This window comes from Aspergillus niger, assembly GCF_000002855.4.
Source record: "Aspergillus niger supercontig An18".
Classification (NCBI taxonomy): domain Eukaryota; kingdom Fungi; phylum Ascomycota; class Eurotiomycetes; order Eurotiales; family Aspergillaceae; genus Aspergillus; species Aspergillus niger.
In genome coordinates this window covers 1,473,019-1,486,617 of record NT_166533.1, presented here as the reverse complement: position 1 = coordinate 1,486,617, position 13,599 = coordinate 1,473,019, and the positions used below count along the sequence as shown (strand labels likewise).

At 51.2% G+C, this 13,599-nt stretch overlaps 5 protein-coding genes across 5 annotated transcripts; 2 read left to right on the top strand and 3 right to left on the bottom strand.

Annotated features, from left to right (window-relative positions):
* Window positions 1–2: 2 nt before the first annotated feature.
* An18g06560 (uncharacterized protein) lies at window positions 3–1,247 on the bottom strand (the record flags this gene model as incomplete). Its single annotated transcript, XM_059745895.1, has 1 exon — window positions 3–1,247. A coding segment is annotated over one exon (1,245 nt), but the record flags the coding sequence as incomplete, so codon positions are not given.
* A 42-nt stretch (window positions 1,248–1,289) lies between these two features.
* On the top strand, window positions 1,290–1,950 carry An18g06550 (hypothetical protein; the record flags this gene model as incomplete). Its single annotated transcript, XM_059745894.1, has 4 exons — window positions 1,290–1,322; window positions 1,429–1,536; window positions 1,631–1,775; window positions 1,811–1,950. 4 exons carry the CDS (start codon window positions 1,290–1,292, stop codon window positions 1,948–1,950), a joined length of 426 nt encoding a protein of 141 aa, XP_059605044.1.
* Window positions 1,951–2,231: 281 nt separating this feature from the next.
* Window positions 2,232–4,988, bottom strand: An18g06540 (hypothetical protein; the record flags this gene model as incomplete). Its single annotated transcript, XM_059745893.1, is given in 10 exon segments — window positions 2,232–2,342; window positions 2,377–2,648; window positions 2,707–3,067; window positions 3,100–3,155; window positions 3,249–3,491; window positions 3,558–4,144; window positions 4,210–4,330; window positions 4,372–4,378; window positions 4,530–4,636; window positions 4,761–4,988. Coding segments are annotated over 10 exon segments (2,079 nt in total).
* A 160-nt stretch (window positions 4,989–5,148) lies between these two features.
* An18g06530 (uncharacterized protein) lies at window positions 5,149–6,089 on the top strand (the record flags this gene model as incomplete). Its single annotated transcript, XM_059745892.1, has 5 exons — window positions 5,149–5,198; window positions 5,410–5,484; window positions 5,610–5,670; window positions 5,788–5,892; window positions 5,943–6,089. 5 exons carry the CDS (start codon window positions 5,149–5,151, stop codon window positions 6,087–6,089), a joined length of 438 nt encoding a protein of 145 aa, XP_059605042.1.
* A 280-nt stretch (window positions 6,090–6,369) lies between these two features.
* An18g06520 (uncharacterized protein) lies at window positions 6,370–13,384 on the bottom strand (the record flags this gene model as incomplete). The annotated part of the gene is made up of 8 exons (XM_059745891.1): window positions 6,370–6,579; window positions 6,767–6,831; window positions 6,963–7,135; window positions 7,229–7,398; window positions 7,516–7,934; window positions 7,983–8,016; window positions 8,179–8,400; window positions 8,477–13,384. 8 exons carry the CDS (start codon window positions 13,382–13,384, stop codon window positions 6,370–6,372), a joined length of 6,201 nt encoding a protein of 2,066 aa, XP_059605041.1.
* Window positions 13,385–13,599: the final 215 nt, after the last annotated feature.

Here is a 13,599-nt window from a genome sequence, read left to right as displayed (position 1 = left end):
GCAGCGCCGTGTGTATCATTGGCTTCTTTGACGCCGTTTGCCGGTCCAGAGGCCGCAGGGTGCCCAGTTGACGAGCTGGGCTGGCTCGTCGACACCGGAACACGCTGCTTCTCATTCGGATAGCCCTGCGATACTACGGGTCCTGGGACACTCGAGTAGGCCGGAGGAGGGGAGGAGCTTATGCGCATTCTTTCCAAGTCCTGCTCTAGTGCATTCGGGGGAATTCTGGTGGGCTGGGATGCTGGTTGGGGATGCACTGACGCCCCTGCAGGCATAGGGGGCGTGGAACTTGTCGAAGGATTGCCTTCAGAAACAACCTCAGCACCTTGATAGACCGTGGGTGGCCCATGTGGCTGACTTCCGGGCTGCTCCGTCGGGGTCCATGGCCTTGGGACCGGTGGAGTTGACTGTTGATTTCTGGGCTGCTGGCCTGCATATTGCTCGGCTCTTCTTTGGGCAGCTGCACTCTGAGACTGAAGTCCTGCTAATGTCGACGTCCCAGCAATCCCCGAGGCGGCATACCGCGCTTCAATATCAGACGTCGCATGCTGCCCTGGCTCAACCACCGGGGTTTCTGGGGGCGGCGGAGAACCGCGCTGAGCACGAGTCGTCGAGTTTGACGCCGTCGAGCTTATTCGATTGATGGCATTGCTTGGCGGTTGTAGATTCTGTGCTGCTGCCAGTCTGTTTGAAGCTTGAGGAGGCGGATAATACTGTTGGCGGTGGTCTGGATACCCGGTCGACTGGGATTGAACGTTTGGAGCTGGAGCCGGAGCTGCCAGCCCCGGCATGCGCTGATGAAGTCGCGAAAACAATCCTTCGCGGTCCGGAGAGTCCCCTGCGGGGGATTCGGGCAAGGGTTTCGGGACATTGCCTCGTCGCTCAGCTAGAGTGGCTTGCTTGGGCTCACGCAGCCGTAGAGATGCCATATAATCGGAATTCTGAGATACGCCGGTGCCAGCCGACATATGGCTGGGGACCGTGGGAGAGTCTCCTAGAGCAGCTCCGCCTTGAGATACTGGACTGGAGCCACTCGAACCTGAGCCACGAACATGTTGGGGTCTCTGTCTATCGTCGGGATAAGGCAGAGGGGCACTGTGCGCCGACGCCGGGGAAGGGGTTTCTCGCTTGCCAATGCGCAGCGGTTCAATTACGGGTGAGTCGGCCTGCGGTTGCCCCGATGCGGTATTCAAGAAGAGTTCTTCCTGGGAGCGATAGCCCTGACGGCTTTCGCTGGGACGACTCATGCTGTCCTATGTCTTGCTAAATAAATAGGGAACCAGTTGGGAATGAAAGATAGCTTAGCTGGAGAGAGATTTGAAGTTAGCTTCTTCAAACGAGCAGAGCGCCCATCCGCGAACGAATGCGACAAAAGAAGAGGGAAAGGGGAAAGGGAAGAGAGAGGGAAATGCGGGGGGGGGGGAGGAGGGAAGAGGGACAGACGGACTGGAAGTCACTGGATCTGATAGACGGTGTCTAACGACCGTTGCTCATACTTCGTCACTCTTGAAGCCAGACAAAGGGCCAACTTGCAATGTAGAGAGAGAGCGAGAGAAAGAGAAAGAACAGATAGAAACCAAAAAGGAGAGAGAGAGAAAGCAGGAGGCAGCGAGATTCCTCTTTGGCAAAGCTGGTGGCTCGACAGATTAGCCGCCGAGGGGGATGCTGGCCGGCGCATCATTGGCTCAGCGCAAAGGCCCCAACGGTGCATGAGGGGCAGCTCTCCGCGAATAATCAGTCGGAAATGGTTGATCTCCTCCTTCACGGCGCTGCAGGTTTGACTTTCCCTGAACCGTGTGCGATGCTCCAGGGTTGCATGTGGCTGCTACTAGCACTAGGCCTGGTTTGTGTCGCTTTTCCATCTGCCGGTGGGACCCTGAGATATACTTAGCAGATGCTTCTTGTCTTCCCCGAGCGTCGGGATCGGCCCGCGGCGGTACCCTAAGATGAATAATATATGGACGATCCAACATGATTCAACGATGAAGCATAAGTCAATATTCAGCCATTTCATGCTTGACTTTATATTATTATTATTATCATCCTGACTTCGTTCACTTCATAAGTCCTATCAAAATGCTAAAGAGGCGCTTGACGTATACGGGCCCCGTCTATCTCCGCAGTCCAGACCAACTCAAAATACTAAATTCCAAGAGAGCAATATCCAAATCTCCCAACTCCAGCTCCAATGATGTCCCTTTAGAGAACTCCCAAGCTTATGCCTAAATGAATCAACCGTAGTTGACTAACGGTCGCCCATGCTCAGCCAGCACCTCGGCCCATTCAACCTCCAATGCATGGCCTCCACGCTGAGAATGCTGGATTTGCCGTTCAAAAAATACCTGCAACATCTGACACGTTGTGGCCGCGTTATACCCAATTTCTCCTTCCTCTAGGTTGGAAAGGAGCTCCAACGCCATCATTTTTAGCCCACTCGTCGGGGCCACGGCGCCCGCCAGAAAAATCGGAAAGGCAATGAATCGACGGTCCCCTTCTCGTCCCTTCTCCACAATCCCCGATACGATCTGTAGGATTCGCATGGCGTGGTGGTGGATCTCCTCGTCCGCGACAGCCCCGGACTCTAACCGCTGTCCTGGCCAGGAACTGGTCGAGGAGAAGAGCAGGCTGGTGTGATATAGAATAGCAAGCTAGATGGTACTGCCGTTAACACCATGGGCTCAGGCGAAGCCAAAGGGACGAACTCACCGGCTGCAACAGACTCTGCGATTGTGATGAGAGACTAACTTGATTTTGGTACAAATACCCAACCTCCTGCTGGCTCCACAGCCTTTTGAGCACGTCATGTACCTCCCTTAGTTCCTGTTGCTGCGAGCCCAAGTAATTGTTGAGGTAAGACCCTTTGACACCCCGCGTTCCAACAGCAAGGAGTCCGATTCGGATGGCTAATATGAAGGTGTCGTGATATAACCGCACGATTAGAGGTAAGCTGTTATCGGCGTGTGGATATTCCGAATCACTGGGCCCAACTGCGTAACAGAGCGACTGCAAGTCTAGTAACAGCTGGTTGTCGAGAACGGCACGGACAAAATCCCCTGTGCCTGCGCCGCTGAACAGCGCATATAGGTCCACGTGGCATACCCACCAAGCAATGCAAGGGAATCGCTCAGCCCCCGGAATTGATTGCCGCAGCAAGGCTAAATGAAGCAGCCGAGAGACGTGATGCGACCAAAGGTTTGAACCACCGGGGTTGGCCGCCACAACCTAGCGAGACTTAGTCTTTAACCCACGTTATTGCACCCAACGCCTTGGTCGCAAGCATCAGGAGGAAAGGAGCCGACCGGAAGACTCACTTCATAAACAAGCAGCAGAAAATGTGTCAGATACAGAGCATCAGACAAGAGATCTTCGTTGCAGAGACTATCATGGGAAAGAGCGGCAACCCGATCGTAGTAATATGAGGCATCGATGTGCTGGCCACCCCCTTGGCGAACCAGACTGAGAGCAGATAGAGCCATTATAGTATGGTATAGCTAACAACACAGAGATTAGCTTCCACAAATCTTTCTATGACCCCCAAAATGGCAAGCATTACGCACAGGAGGGAAGTTCGACGCCTCGTGTTCGAACACAGTCGCATCCAGCCCATTGATGTTAAAAAGGCCGGCACATGGAAGAAGCTGCAAACATACGAAATGACGAAAGTGTTCTAGAAGGAGCATTTGGAAATGATTGGGTTCGGCGCTTTCCTGCATATGCTGCACACTGGTGGCCGGATAGTCCGGGATTAATTCCGCTACCGAAGGTGCAGATAATGAGAAGCTTCCCTGGTCTGATTCAGGTGATTGAGGAGTACTTCTTCTGTCTGGGTATAAGTGTCTTCGTGCAGACCTGAAGCTCTTCAATACGATGACATTTGGTCCATAGACCCAGTTGTCATCGATTGGGGGATTACTGCCACTGGCGCTTTCAAGCAGAGCATCGTTCCCTGTGTCTTGTCCAGAGGCCTCGCCTGCATACTCAGGCAGTCGAGAAAAACTCTCTGGGAAAGCTATCACATGGTAGGTCCCAGGTGCCGCTGCTTGTGCCTTTCTCTCTCGCTCTTCATCTGACGTGAGTGTCGCAAAGGGCGGGAGTAAGTCGCATGTAGCTGGAGGCACGCCTGTTTTCGGCGAAGTGACAGTCGCTGAGAAGAACCACCATAATTCATTAGAGGCAATCCAAGAGTAAATGAGGATTAAGGCTGCTCACGGTCCCAAACCACGTTGCCTGCGGTCCTAACATCCGGCATGCGCTCCCTTACGCGACGGGTATCATCTCGAAAGCACAAGCGCGGCCGGTAGTCACAAACATGGCCCAGACGAGCGCATTGCTGGATCGAATCAGGTCAGCATGGAACCGCGCAGCGCTCACATTGGATCTGGATGAAGTACATTACACTGAGGATGGACTTCGTCGCACTTGACTGGGTTGCGAGTCAGTACATCGTACATCGTCGCATTGGAGCAGGCCGGAAAAAAAAAGGCTCTTGCGGAGATCTGATTGTTTCTTCGGGAAACTCAAGCACTCACCCTTGCGGCTCTACTTCCAAGTAAGGCAAAACAGTCAGTATCCCATTGTACGGAACGTCGGATATTACGGTTTTCTGACACGGGAGGGTGGGCTCACTCTGCACGTCCTAGGAGGGTAAGATGACATTAGAGATACCCACAGAACGGGAAATGAAGGCTTTCTCCGCGCCAACGGACATACCAGCAACCAGTCCGGGAACGGGGTGGGAAGCGCAGTCGGTGTTGTCGGACCGAAACCTTCTTGGGCGTCGGAGGGTCCAAGCCGGCGCTGGGGCTCACCAGACAACTCTTGGGGGCAATGATAGGCAATCGTAGAGGTTGCTTCCTGGAAGACCGACCAGACCGGGTTGTCATCGATATACTGACGGCCGCCATGGAGGAAGTCGCTTTTAGGGCTATTGCTGGGAATGACGCATCAACAAGAGATGTCTGGATGGTGACGGGAGCGTAGGCACCCATACTCTATAGGCTCCCGAAACTATGTCTGTAAACGTGTGGATTCTATAAGAGAGGGAAAAAGAAGAGGGAGCAAGTGAGTGCATCAAAGGGAAAAAGAATATAAAAAAAAAAGAAAAGTTAGATAGGAAGTGGAGTGAGGATGTCAGTAGGGTAACTATAGATGGAGAGAAACAACCGTGGCCGAAAAGTTAAGAGGCAAATGGGTTGGGGGTAACGGATGAAGATAAACGAAATCGGTAATAGTATAGTATCGTTTATGCATCCTGTAAAGGGACTATGTATAGGGTGGAGCGAACAATGGCGGCTGAAAAGAAAAAACAGTTGAGGGAAAGGGAAAGAAAAAGTCTAAAAATGGAAGAAGGGAAGGGAAAAAAAAAAAAACGAAAGATAGGAGTGGGAATCTGGAGTCTGGAGTCTGCAGTCTGGAGTCTGCAGAGCTGTCCAGAAGAGTAGTAGTTCGTGAGGGTGAGAAAAAGGGAAAGATAGGTAGGATCAGGTACGGAGTACAAGACGGAGCTGATGCAGAAACGCCATGAAAATTAGAATAAAACAGGCGTTCTCAAGATCATCAGCCAGCCCTGTCCACAGTGGCGGTTCCGACGGGATGAGATAGGGTGGAAGGCGAACAGCGAACAGGCGAATGAAGAGGCAGCAGCCCAAATGCCACCTTGACGCGAATGGCGTGTTTGTCTGTGGATGATTCAAAGAAGAACTGAGGGAATAAAAAAAAAAAAAAAAAAAAGGAAAAAAGGGAGGGGGAACAACCACCGGGATGGATGTGGTTAGGCCGGTATCTTAGGCGAAGAGACTTGGTTCCAATGAAGGCCATAAACTACAGACTCTACTAGTAGTACTCAGCCATCCTGGACCATGGATTGCAGATGCCAACCATGTGGCAGCGAGGGTAAAAAGGAAGAAGATTTGAAATAAAGTCCTCCGGGGCCGAGAGAAGAGGGACAGGCCAGTCATACCAGCCAGAGCAAAGTTGCTACCAAGGATGCTGCTGATGGGACGATGCTTTTCCTTCCTCAACCTTGGGGTCAACGTCTCCTTCCTGGCATCCAATCAGGTCCAGGACGACCCCTAAGTGGAGGTAAGTAGTAGTAAGTAGTTAGTAGTACTAACCATGATCTACTTCATGACACACAGTTGTCGCAGCTTGTCCTCTGTTTACGATTGATTGATTTGATGGATCGATTGACTGATGGATTGATCGATACGTTTCTCCATGGACACTGGCAGCCTGGGCTATAGTAGTGACCTGAATATAGACCAGGGCCCACGGTTCAGGCTGGATTTTGGGGGAGGGGGGCCGTCAGGTGAGTTCGGCCACGCCGATATACGGGGGGCCGTGAACGAGTCATGATGGTTCTGTTCTGTCTCATGGGGTCAGGCTTGGGTCAGTATCGGACAATGCATCCACTTTTAGACTCGCGAAGCCAGGATGGGTGCAAGCTCCGGACTGGGCTTGAGCATCTAACCCAATCTTTGGTCGGTTCACATCATAGTTTTCGGGGCCGAGCCACGCTGGGTGGCTGCCAGAGGGATGATGATAGTCTGGCGAACCAGGCGAACGGATGTATCTATGTATCTATATTCAACATAGCGGCAGTTGAGAAAGGTGGGAGAAGAGCTTGCAAAGCGCATCCACCCAACCTTACCAACCTTAATGGCAGAGAGCAAGTACTTTGTACCTATTGAAAACTGACTGATCCGTCGGATGAATGGATGGATGGATGGGCGGCTTCCAATGCCGGCCAGGGAAGTAAGTTACTTACGTTAACTAACGGGATCAGAACGAAGGGGTACAATCCACGTAACAACCGGCGTATGTTCGGTCTACCTGCAGCAAATATTACCATCCAAGACCAGCTGGGTCTGTACCAATAGCCGGTGCTAACCCCAGATGATTCTAGTCCTGCTCTGCCAGACGCGCCTGGGCCAATCTAGATTCCTCGGGCTGTCCGCACCCACGCCCAGTACAGTAGCTACTTTCTACTAGCTCAAAGCAAACAACCTCCCCGTCACCGCTTCCTCTCTTTTCCCTCCTTCCTTCCATCCAGTTCCTCCAGATTTGTCCATGGAACGGACATCCCATTCTCCGGCCAGTGGTGGCTTGGATGTAGCATGATTGGTCAGGCGCAGGTCTGCATTACGCTACAGAGGCAAGTTAAGGTTGGGTATTATGCACCTTGGCTATGTCTGTCTCTGTCTGTCTGTCTGTCTATCTGACTACTTACTTAGTACTGTAGGTCCTCCGGCGCTTCTGCCCAAGCGACATGCTTACAACCACGCCCCGCCCCTTTCCTGTGCACGCCTCCTGATTGGGACGGACACATTCAGGGTTGGCTCGGGTTCCTGACAATACCCAGTCGAGGTATGGAGTAAGGTGGATGATACGCATACAATACTAGTAGTATGTCCCATGATCAATGATCCGATTCTGAGACATTCTTCCCCCGCATATGTACCCATGTCACAGGAATCATTGCAGATGGACGAGTGCCCGATCGAGGATCTGTCGGACTGGTCCCGATCTCTCCTCTTCCCGCCAGTTTTTCACCAGTTTCTGGATGTTCTGATCGATCGGAAGTTCTGTCTGCTTGCAGAGCTTAAAGTATGCGACAGCCGCTTGGGCGCGTTCAGCTCGAACGGCTTCAACGGAGAGGTCTATCTCATGGGCGAAGATCTCTGCTGTTAGTGCCGCCAAGGACTCCTGGGGCCCACGGCGATCGGGTTCGCCACTCCGTTCCGATACCCACGCCCCGAATTGGTCAAAAACTGTGCGCAGCTCCCGGTACAACGTAACCTGCACGTTTCTGCCCCCATGGCCCACTAGTATTCTGCGCAACGCCGGTCTCGACTTATCCAGGTGTCCGTCGATGGCTTGATTTCCGTTAGCATATCGATGATTGGGTGGGGATGCCAACTGCAGGGGAACCCACTCTGTGCTGATGTATGCGATGCAAGACTGAGGCATTGTAAGAGACATACCACACAAGCCGCCAACGTGTCGTCCAGGGTTTGTCTGCAGAGGTAATCAGCAACTGCCGTGCATACTCGCCGCGTCACACGTGAATGAGTTTCAGAAATCTTTCTGCGCGAACCGCCCGCATTCCAAGACCAATCCAAAGTAAACCCGAGAACAGAGGGATGAGAAAAAAGGAATCATCGTGGACTAAAAGCATACAAAATACAGACGAGGAACATACTTCGGCTTTTGATCCTTGCCTGAATCCACATCCATTGGATCTCCCTGATCTTCAACATCATCCAGCACGTGGGTGACAATGGCAATAGCGTCTGACATCAGATCCAAGTCTTTGCGTGCTTGAGCTACTCCGCCGAGAGCAATAAGCGCGTGGGGGCGATATGCAGGGTTATTCCGCTTCGCTTCTCTGATAGTGATGGTCTAGAGGGGAATAGGTGAACCGTCAGTCAGAGCTTGGCCCTCAAAAGTTTTCAAGTGCAAGAAGGGAAATGCCTACCTTCATTGTTTCTCCAAGTGTTGGCTTCTCTTGCCACAATTTCTTCGCTTGGCCCGAGAACTTCACAAACGCTTCTAGCACAACTTCTTTGCCCTCCCACGTTTTCCCAGCCACAGCTCTCTCTAGCACAGGCCATACATACTCGATTGTCGGGAGATCGAGCTCCGAGTCCATCGACATAATGGCCTTTGCAAGCCCCAAAGCTGCCGTATGCTTAATGGCCCACCGGGCCGAATCTAGATTGCTCGATACAAGGTCGGTAATCTCCTTGATGTAGAGAGACACCGTGCGGTTGCCGCCGACATTATCCTGCCACGTCTTTTCGAATACCTCCCTGACGTGCTCATCCAAGTCACATTTGGACACGAATATGAATGGCAGTGCTGCCGTAGCGAATGCCATAAACCGGTCATTGGACAACTTCGAAGCGGCTTGCAAGATCTCGGCTGAAATAACGCGCTGGTTAGAGTCTTCGGCGGTCAAGTATAGATCTTTGGCATGCTCGATTGTCTTCAGCACTCGATTATCCGAGGCGAGACGTAGGAGATAGCCAATAGATGTACAGTAGGATGCACTGACGGTGTCATTGCGATCCACCACGAATTTGCCGAGGATTTGTATGAAACGATCTGCATAGGGGCGGAAGAGCATGGATCGCATGCTCAAAAGGACCAAAACTCGGCTACAGCCAACCTTGGATGGAAGTCCAACGGCCGAGCGCAACACGCCTTCAAGCCTCGTGGCAAACTCTTTCATACTCTGTTCATCCAACATGTCTATGAGGTATCTCTCAATCACTTCCATCATGGGAGATGTTCGAATGCTGGACAACCTCATCTTGTCGATATCCTGGCCTGTCAGGCCATATTTATCCGCGTTCAGGTGGACGTAGTTGACTGCTTGTGGCTCCAGTGAACTCAAAGAATTCAGAAACTGTTCCATTATGTGGGGTATGAACGGCCGCAATGGTCTACCTGGGCTTTTTCGGATCATTTGGATCAGAGCCCCAATGGCGAATCCTTGGACCTCCTCAACACCGGATTCCATGCCCTTATCACTCAATAGGAACGGGATGGCGCTTCGTAGCATGGTTTCGGCTCGCTTGGTATCAGTGTCGCTTGTCTCCAATGTGCGGATAATCGCATTGGTAATCGTCTGGCAAAGCTTCAGTGCTGAAGCTCGGACGGTCTCTTTAATATCATCCAAGAGCTTGAATGCCTTGGTAAAGATCTCATCCATGTACTGCGCATATTTCTCGGGCTGACGACCCTGAATTAAATCCGCGATTGCAGTACAACTTGCCTGCCGAACCCTCCATTCCCGGCCTGTCAACAGGCTTTTCAACAGATCATTCATGATCTCATCAAAATGGGTCTCAATAACTTCCATTGGATCCTTGACCAAGGCCTTCCAGATGGTATTCATGGACCGTTGAACATTGGGATTAGGGTCAAAACGGTAGCGAAATAGCTTGGGATAAATCTTAGGGTTCTTTGCTAGGTAACCATTGACGCTCGAGTCAGAAAAGATACTGCTGATGCCCATCTTGCTGAAAGCCGCACGACTCGACCAAAGGGCATTATTCGAAGCTAAGGACATGAAGCGATATACGAGGGTTGGGTCACCAGCTTCGGCTGCGAGGTTCATGATGTCTTTGTAGGTATTGACAGAGGAACCGCCGCCAGTAGGGAGAGCCCCAGGTTCGAAGAGCTCTGTATTTTGGCTGACCCTGCCACCCGAGAGGGTCGAATTGTTCTCGGTGAAGGAGTTTACCAAGTCACGCACCAAATCGTCTTTCAGGCTCTGGTCACCCATGCCATAAACGAGGCTTAATCCCTGTGCGCCAGTTTCCTGTACCACCTCGTCTCGATCAACGAGCAAGCTGCTAAAGGAGCTTTGGCATTGACGCAGACGATCTTGCATCAGGGTTAGATGACCGCAGTTTTTGACCAGACTTAATAGCCAAATGGCAGACGCCCTTTTAAGCGACGGTTTCGGTGCGCCACATTTGGCAATGATTGTGTCAGCCACACTCGCAAGCACTTGTTCCGGCACATTTGAGTTTGGTGACCCGGAGTCTACATCGAATTCCAGGTTCAATGATTTTGAGTCCCAGCCAGCCGCAGCATTGCTTAGTGCTTCACCGACAGTGAAGTGTATCTCAGGGCTGCGGATTTCATGTAGATCATAAAGGGCTTCTGTTAGGGTACTGAAGTGTGAATCACCAGTGTTCTCCTTTGGAAAGATTGCAGACAAGAGCCCCAGTGCCATTATGGCCACTTCGCTTTCGGCCTTTGCGTCCCGTACGAGGACCTCCTTGATGACTTTCCACTCCGCATCAGAAAGCATAGAAGGAGACAGAATTTTGGAGAGACTGAGCTGTCCAATTGCTAACTGTGCAGAACGTCGAAGGAGTGAGTCGCGCGCGTTTTCGATCATGTCACGGATAGTATGAACGAATTGATCTATATGGACGCTGGGCACCCTAGATCTCATGTTACGGAATGCAAGTCTGCTCAGTATATATGATAGTGCCAATACCGCTCCTCGGACCCTAAGTGCACCCTCACCAATTGCAGTCTTCCATGATGTTATGCACTCTGAGCACTCCGCAACCAGTGCCATGAGATCATTATCAGGAAGGGCAGGATGAGAGGCTAGGATTCCAATAGCGCGGGCGGCCATGGCCTGAATATCTTGGTCGTTACTCTTCAACGGGATTCGCAACACTAGTGTCTGCGGGACCACCGCCTCCACGATGTCGTTCGAGGCCAAAGAGCATATACTAACGAAATGTGCTCCGCATTGCTGTAGTCCCTCCCGGCTCTCACGGGTGAGGCCAGCCAAAGCGCTGTTCAAAAACAGAACAACCCCTTCTTTGTCGGTAGCCCGAAGATAATGTTTAAGAGACGACCTTGCTTGTTCGTCAGATGTAAGCATCACGTCAAGTTTAGTGTCCCAGTCTTGATCGACCTCTATGGTGGTCTTAGAAGCAGAAAGTGACTCCCAGAGCAGAACGTTCCGGATGAATGCTATAGTGGAAGCAAATGCGTTCTTAAAGGGCCCTGCTGCTATTTCCGATGCAGAAGAACCTGATACCCCGTTTGAAGTTGCCGACCCAAATATGAAGCGAGTAAGTTCCGAAAACTTTGGGAAATCATACCACATAGAATCTTTTGTGCGTGAGACCGAGTGGTTGGCATTTGAAGGACTCAGAAGCCGGTACCAGAATGGATGTAGACCTTTCTTGCCTTCCTCCATGACTTCGTGTTTGTTTTCTGACCCGCGCGCAATCGCCATGAGGTCTATCCAGCGGGCGACAACATCGTGGTATGGCAGAAATCTGTTAGCAAAACGTACAGCAGCGTACTGGGGGCCGCGAACGACAGCGAACCCGCTTGTTGGATCTTCTCCTCCGGGGTAGTTATTCATCTGACGAATCAAGAAAGGTCGCAGTTGGTCTTGGAAGTCATTGTCCCAGCTATCTATTGAGGAGTTGAGTATGCTGCCCAGGGCTTGTTCAATGCTCACAAATATCTGAGAGCTGGAATCATCAGAGCTCAAGGAAGTAAACAGCCATTGAATGAGACCAAAGCCAGAGAGACCTTCCTGCCCATCGTACAGTTCAAAATTGGTTTTGGGAACCATAATACCAATGCTTTCGTACGCAAGACCCCGTAGACTCAGATCTGTACTTGGAAGCTTTTGTCCGCTGGCGGCTGGACTCGGCCATCCTTGAGACTGTATGAAATCTCTCAAGCCTGCTATTAGCTTCGGTGCTATTTCTTCCAGGTCGGACGGAGAACCCATTTTTACAACCCAGGTAGTAAAGTTGAATATTTGTGTTCTCAACTTCGAGGCCAACAATCCTTGTGATGACCTTGCGGCATCTGATAGAAGACCTTCTTCAATCACCCGCATAACACTCAATCTATCCTTCGTTGCTCTAATCGATTTTCCTAGGAAAACCAGGATTCTGGTCTGCAAAGCAGGTCGCGCCGGAGGTGCGCCATCAGGCGTTGCGGCTCCAAAGTACAAGCCATAAAGTTGCTGTACAACATCTGGCGCCTCCAAGTCTGGAACGAATCTCTTCAGCGTCTCTTCACCAATATCGGAGAGACGAGAGTTTGTATCTGCAGACGCAATAAGAGCCGGCAAGAACCGCTCTGTGTGGCTGAAAGCTCCACTAGCGAGAAATCTCAAAGCGTTAACTTTGGTCTCTGTCAGGTTCAGGCCACCTTCTGCAGAAGGATTCCATGTTTCTGTTACCGGGGCGTCCTTGTTCAAAAACGTATAATCTGCAGGAGACAATCCGGGACAAGTGGGCGAGTCCTTATCAGCGGGGAAAAGGAGCAGCAATTTCTCAAACCATTTCGATAGAAACTGCGTGTCTTGATCAGATAGACCTAGTCGAGCTTTGAGCTGCACATCATCGTCGCTGCCCTTTGGTGGTAGCTTAAGCAAGGGCAGAAGCCGCAGGACAAGGTTGAATACCACGGCAGCTTGGTTGACAGATGTCCCGATCTCAGATATTCCCTGAAGCAAGGGCAGCAAAATTTCGACTCTTGCATCTGAGCCCAGGCGATCAATACCTTGTTGAAGGTAGATCAAGTCGAAATGCCGGATGAGCTGGGACTTTTGCTCTTTGAACTGCTTCAGCAAAGCCGTCACCGGCAATTTGATAGAGGGAGCTTGGACTCTAGTGTTGACATGCTGGCAAACTGCGATTACTTTATTGCGAACAGCAAGACTTTCAGATCCCAGCTTCAATAGGAGGGGAGGTAGATATGTATTAAGCAGAGTTTCCAGTTTGGCATCGGTATCCGCCAGCGCGATCCGAAGCTCAACCTTGGATATCAAGCTCAACTCGCGAGCTTCGGAGCTTGCTGGCGTAGTGTCTGTAGCCATAGAAATTGAGGTTATGTCTTAAGATGAAAAAGAAATCCACATTGATATAATGTTGGCACTGTAGTAAATCTATAGAGTTTCCTCAGGGGTATGATGGGGGGTAAAATAAGTAAGAAAAGGTCTTGTGTCTGAGCTCAAGGCAGACGATTCAACGTCACCCCCGCCAACCCGAGGCCACGATAACATCCCGATTGGGAAGACAGTATCCACATTAG